The sequence below is a fragment of the Olea europaea genome, unplaced genomic scaffold (genome assembly GCF_002742605.1).
Source record: "Olea europaea var. sylvestris unplaced genomic scaffold, O_europaea_v1 scaffold526, whole genome shotgun sequence".
Classification (NCBI taxonomy): domain Eukaryota; kingdom Viridiplantae; phylum Streptophyta; class Magnoliopsida; order Lamiales; family Oleaceae; genus Olea; species Olea europaea.
This window is the reverse complement of record NW_019263579.1, coordinates 97,883-103,983: the sequence shown is the minus strand read 5'-3', so window position 1 is coordinate 103,983 and position 6,101 is coordinate 97,883. Positions and strand designations below refer to the sequence as shown.

The following is a 6,101-nucleotide window of genomic DNA, read 5'->3' as shown; positions in this document are numbered from 1 at the left end:
GTTAGAAACCATTCTCTTTCCTTAAGTTTTTTTTTTCAAACCAGTTTTTCTGAAAACCCCTTGTGTACAATATAAATCTTGTATAAATCATTATAGAAATAAAATCTCAATCTTTTGATATCAGAAAGATATGAGTTTCTAAACTTACTATCCCATAGATTCTTGATAGATTGAAGAAGATAATCTCTTTCTTACTTTAACAAAGAGAGAATTTTCTTTACTTAAGATCTCTATTCTTAATTCTAAGAAAAGATACAGTGAGGGCAAGAAGCTGAAATAGCAGAATTCCCATTGAGGCAAGAGGCCGTTTAAGGGAGCAGTTTGCAGATTCAGAGCCTGAAGGTCACTCGATTCTAAGAATACAGATTTAAGATCAAAAGTAAGGTAAAATTATTGTCTTTGTTAAATTTAGAAAGAATTCTTCTAATATCTTGAAAGAATTGTAGGGATTATTATTGTTCATGTTTGCAAAAAACTTATCTAAATATGTTATTATTCATAAAGTTTGCAAGGAATTATTTGAATAATGCCAGGTTATACAATTAAAGGATTAGATAATCTGTTAGATAGATTAATGGAAAAAATAGAAAATATTTATTCTCAATTAGAGATTATGGATATATTATCGAAGGAATTTGATAATCTTAGTAAATTACATGACAATTATATTACAGATTATGCTAATTTATTAGATCAAAGGATGAAATTATATATTAAAACTCGAAATGAGAGAAATAGAGGAATTTAAAACTATCCCAATAAATTAAGGATATCTTGTGCAATATATGATAAATTATTTCATTAAGGGTATAATAGACATTTTATCAAAAATGAATAGTAGCAGGTCATTTATAATAATACCCCCGTATTGAGGGAAGATGTACTAAAATTAAATTTTAAGAAAAATAAATCTCTACATAAACTAGTTAACGTTTATTTAAAGTTTCTACATCGAATTACTTCCCATAAAGTAAAGACAATTTAAAAGCTTATTTAAGGCTGTCCAGCATATATGTTTTTTAGAAGAGTAATGTTATTCGTAGTCGTTCACTGCGGTAGTCGCCCTATGTGACATACACATGTCAAGTGGTTATTTGATGCATTAATGTGGTAGTTTTTTTATTTATTAATGCATCAAATAACCACCTGCCATGTGTATGCCACGTAGGGCGGTTGTCGCAGTGAGCGACTACAAATAGTATTATTCTTTTGAGAATTATTCACACAATTTTCTGTTTAGTTACTGTACCTTTGTGATCTCATTATGTTTAGTAGGTAAGAATTAATTACCACTTAATTAACACTATTAATTAGAAATGGACACACCGAAAAAGTGCCTCGCATATGACAAAATAATTCATTAAAACCATTTAATAACCCCAGTCAGATCCAACGAATTCAACGTCGCAGCTTTGTTTGTTGATGTATTAAATTATATGGTTATAGAGAAGTGTGGCTCTGCATAAAATAGTCAAAGATTGTCAATGTGTGGAGTTCCAATCCACCTATTCAAGACACCTCAAAGCTTATTTAAAGCTCTTCAATACGAGTAATGTTACTCAGTTTCGTTGGAAGTACCGATGACATTATTTTTCTAATATAAATGCTATGGAAGTTTTTTTTTTTTTTGTTGAGAATTACAAACCATTATCTTATTCTATCGGAGTAATCAATTCGAAGAAAAAAAAGTAAACACTCAGAAACATGTAAGATTTATATAGATATGCCTCACTGTGACTGTAAAATTACATCATTTCCCATCGTTATAGTTATTCGTTGTGATAAGAAAATATTTACAAGAGAAAATCGCACACCTATCTTCGCTAACATTTCTCTCTTTCTGATTATAATACGAAAGGCCTAAGGATGACTACTTATTTATAGGATAAATCATGAAAAAATCGAATTTTACACAGACAATTCCTTAACAAAATTTTACAAGAATACAAATTCCTTAATGAAATTTTGATAGGCATTGCTTTTAACAAATTCAAGTAATTAGTTAGAATTGACAATAATTAAGTTTCACGACTTAACAACTTCTATGCACAATTGTCTATTTAGCTAACTTAATAAATTATTGTGAGCTCCTAGTGGCTAGAATTAATTCCATTAATTAGACATAGGACTCACCTAAAGAGCCCTCAAAGTAGGGAAAACTGATACCAAAACTATGTAACAACACCATTCATATCTATTTCATTTAACTCCTACAATAGGTGATTATCAAATATTTTCTAGGCATTCTGTTTAATAACTTCACTTTCATGAGCGTAAAAGAAAAAAAAAAAAAGAATCATGTTTTCATTTCACTCTTCGGTAGACATTGCCTTCAATCATAATTTGTTCACAAAAACATAAAAATCCGTCCTAAGTTTCACAGAATTTGTTCAAAGATTTTGGCCTCATATCTGTCCAACATGTTCTTCCTCTATAAATAGCCTTATTCTCACTCTCTTGCATTATGCCATTCATAAAAAAGAGAATTCAACCGATGAAAAGTAGAATTTAGGACTAGCAGAAAAGAGGGGGAAAAAAAAAGGTGTTATTTTTTTGCTCTAATCATGCAGAAAGATGAAGCTGCTGTTATTAAAAAAGAGCCTAATTATGGAGGAGTCAAAGCCATGCCTTTTGTTATGGGTAAATTTCCACAAAAATGTTGTAATCGTAGCTTCATGTTTTGTTATACTAAATCAGAATTATATGATCTTTTCTTGGAGTCGCATTTTTTGCAAGCTCGATTCCCTGGTTATAGAAAATTTTCTTGTGCTCTCTCCACTAGATTGCATCCAGTTATGTTCATGAATTTTGTGAAAAATTTTACTGACTTTGACAATTTTTGGAAAACCTTGCAGGCAATGAGACATTTGAGAAGCTGGGAACCATTGGTACATCTTCTAACATGTTAGTGTACCTTACTACAGTATTCAACATGAGCACTATTTCAGCCACTAATCTCATCAATATCTTCAATGGGACTTGCAATTTTGGAACATTGTTTGGTGCCTTTTTCTCCGATACTTATCTAGGCCGATATAAGACCCTTGGAATTGCTTCAGTTTCCTCTTTCCTGGTATAACTTCAGACTTCTGTTCACAATCCTTAATTCAATGAACTAGAATCAACATAAATTTGTTCAAACTCAATTATTTTTTGGGTTAATTATACAGGGGATGCTTGTGCTAACACTGACTGCAGCAGTTTCGGCTCTACGTCCTCCTAAATGTGAAGCAGAAAAGAGGAAAGAATGTGTTGATCCAACAACATGGCAACTCGCGCTCTTGTTTAATGCATTTGGACTGCTGGTGGTTGGGGCTAGTGGCATAAGACCCTGTAACTTAGCATTCGGAGCAGATCAATTCAATCCCAATACAGATTCTGGGAGAAAGGGAATCAATAGCTTCTTCAATTGGTACTACTTCTCCTACACTTTCACCATGATGATATCTCTGACACTCATCGTCTACGTGCAATCCAACGTGAATTGGGCTATTGGATTGGGCATTCCAGCGTTTCTGATGTTCTTGTCGTGCGCATTCTTCTTCACTGGGAGCAGAATTTACATCAAAGTATTGCCCGAAGGCAGTCCCTTGACAAGTATGGCACGAGTTCTAGTTGTTGCATTTAAGAAGAGAAAGCTGAAACTGCCGGAGCAACCTTGTAGTAATCTCTTTAATTACTTTCCACTGAATTCAATCAACTCAAAGCTTCCTTATACTGTCGAACTAAGGTAACAATCTTTAGCCTATGAACTTTTAGACTATATAGTATTGGACAATCTATTCATTCGGTCGAGTATTGCATAATAAACATTAATCAAGTGTTCTATAATTCAGGTTCCTCAATAAAGCAGCAATAATCACAACCGATGACAAGATCAATACAGATGGATCGGCAGCTAATCCATGGGGTCTTTGCAGCATCCAGCAAGTAGAAGCGCTAAAATGTGTGATTAGAGTAATTCCCATATGGATTTCAGGCATATTATACTATGTTATTATAGCTCAAATGCAGTCATATGTAGTATTTCAAGCCATCCAAAGCAACAGACACCTAGGAAGTGGAAAATTCCAAATCCCAGCTGCAACTTACATTGTTTTCATGATGTTGAGCCTCTCAATATGGATTCTCCTTTATGACAGGCTCATCCTTCCTTCACTCCGGCGAATCACAAGAAAGGAAGAACCCATTAGTCTCCTCCAGCGAGTCGGCATTGGAATGATACTTGCTATACTCACAATGATCGTATCAGCATTAGTCGAAAATCACAGGAGGACATTGGCCATAACTCGTCCAACATTAGGCCTTGTGCCTCGAAAGGGCTCCATTTCGTCCATGTCTGGTTGTTGGCTGATACCTCAATTAGCAATAGCAGGAATTTCCGAGGCATTCACCGTCATTGGACTAATCGAATTCTACTACAAACAGTTCCCAGAAAACATGCGCAGTTTCGCAGGATCTTTTGTATATTGTGCATCCGCAATGGCGAGTTATTTGAGCAGTTTCTTGATATCAGTCGTTCATCGGACTACGAGAGTGGGAGAAGCTGAAAATTGGTTATCTGAAGATCTAAACAAGGGGAGATTGGATTACTTCTATTACATGGTTGCTGGTTTAGAAGTGATCAATTTGGGGTACTTTTTGATTTGTGCGAAGTATTACAAGTACAGAACAACAGAATAAATCACTAAAGATGTTGCTAAGGATGAATTACAACCTCAAAAACCAGCAGTTTAGTTTCAAAATCAGAAATTTTGAAGGATTCATCAAACAGCGAGAAGTACAGGCTGTATTTTCTGTCTTGGACATGATAAAATAAGAAAAATAAGTTTCAATGTATTTTTCTTTTGTTTTTATGAGGGCGAGCGGAGGGATGGAGGTACCAATCCTCAGAATCTTTGACTTCGTTGTGTCTTCCACAAACTGGGACAAGGAGAATTGGTAAATATCAACTGTATTATGAAATGAAATATTATCAACCATTGTGTACGGAACATGTGCTTTTTAAGGGTATTTTATAATCAGTGTTTTTTCTTCTGAATTCCATTAATACATGCAAATTTCAAGAAAAATATTTGCGCATCTTCAATGCAGTTGCTTACTAAATTGTGTCCCATAAGTAAAAGTAAAAGTAAAAGGTGTTTAAAAATTCATTTCCAATGCAAACTAATATGAACTTCATCGTACTAACGTGATAAAGAAAAATAGACAATGTCTCAAGCCCTGTCCAGATTCAGAAGTTCTATTAGACGAAGTGGGTTAACAAAAGTAAATTTCATTTCTAGAATTATATTTCTTATCCCGATTAAGACATTATTTCGTTTTTACTTTAAGAGAATAAGGAACACCTATATAATAATCCGTCAAATACATTAGGACCTAATTGTAGACTTGAGTTCTTATTTAATAGACATCAATATCACATAAATCGAAAGTTAAAATATCTTCTTAACTTCTTTACTAAAGTGATAGTAATTCATAGAGTGCACTAGAGATCCTATTATGCAATATCTCGATAGATACTCATCTTGTTGGATTGATTTCTAGAACAAATAATAAGGGAATAAGATGCTTGATGTTTAATATAGAAGTGATTGTTGAGTCATTGAATTATTGATCCGATGAAATCAAAAGTCTTGGCAAGTGATTTCATTGACAAATGGTATAAGAGAAAAGGAGTGTGCAAAAACGACATTGAAACAGTGTAGAAATTGGTGAAAACGGTTGAAATCAAACTGGTCGAAACTACAATCGCATTTTTTGACCAATCCAAAAACTTGGTGAACGAACGAAGGCGATATCCTTGCTTTAGACAACGATATGAAGTCGTCCGACGCGTGAGATTCATGTGCAAAAGTTGTCCCGGCATGTAACGGCACATGGAGAGGTTTTCAACGAAGTTGTCTGGAGACAGATTATTCCTAGAGATTTTTAGACCTGTTGGTGGTGTCCGTTTTCTATTTTGGGCAATACGATGATTCTGTACTATTTTACCCTTGGTTGTTCCAGTTTCGATTTTTAGTTGATTATGATTCTGTACTATTTTACCCTTGGTTGTTCCAGTTTCAATTTTTAGTTGATTGTGTGTTGCTGCAATTGTT

At 33.9% G+C, this 6,101-nt stretch overlaps 1 protein-coding gene across 1 annotated transcript; it reads left to right on the top strand.

Moving 5' to 3' along the window:
• Window positions 1–2,223: 2,223 nt before the first annotated feature.
• LOC111388731 (protein NRT1/ PTR FAMILY 2.11-like) lies at window positions 2,224–5,034 on the top strand. Its single transcript, XM_023013521.1, has 4 exons — window positions 2,224–2,640; window positions 2,856–3,073; window positions 3,171–3,730; window positions 3,837–5,034. The coding sequence occupies exons 1-4, from the start codon at window positions 2,565–2,567 to the stop codon at window positions 4,681–4,683; spliced, it is 1,701 nt and encodes a 566-aa protein (XP_022869289.1). The 5' UTR covers window positions 2,224–2,564; the 3' UTR covers window positions 4,684–5,034.
• The last annotated feature ends 1,067 nt before the right edge of the window (window positions 5,035–6,101 follow it).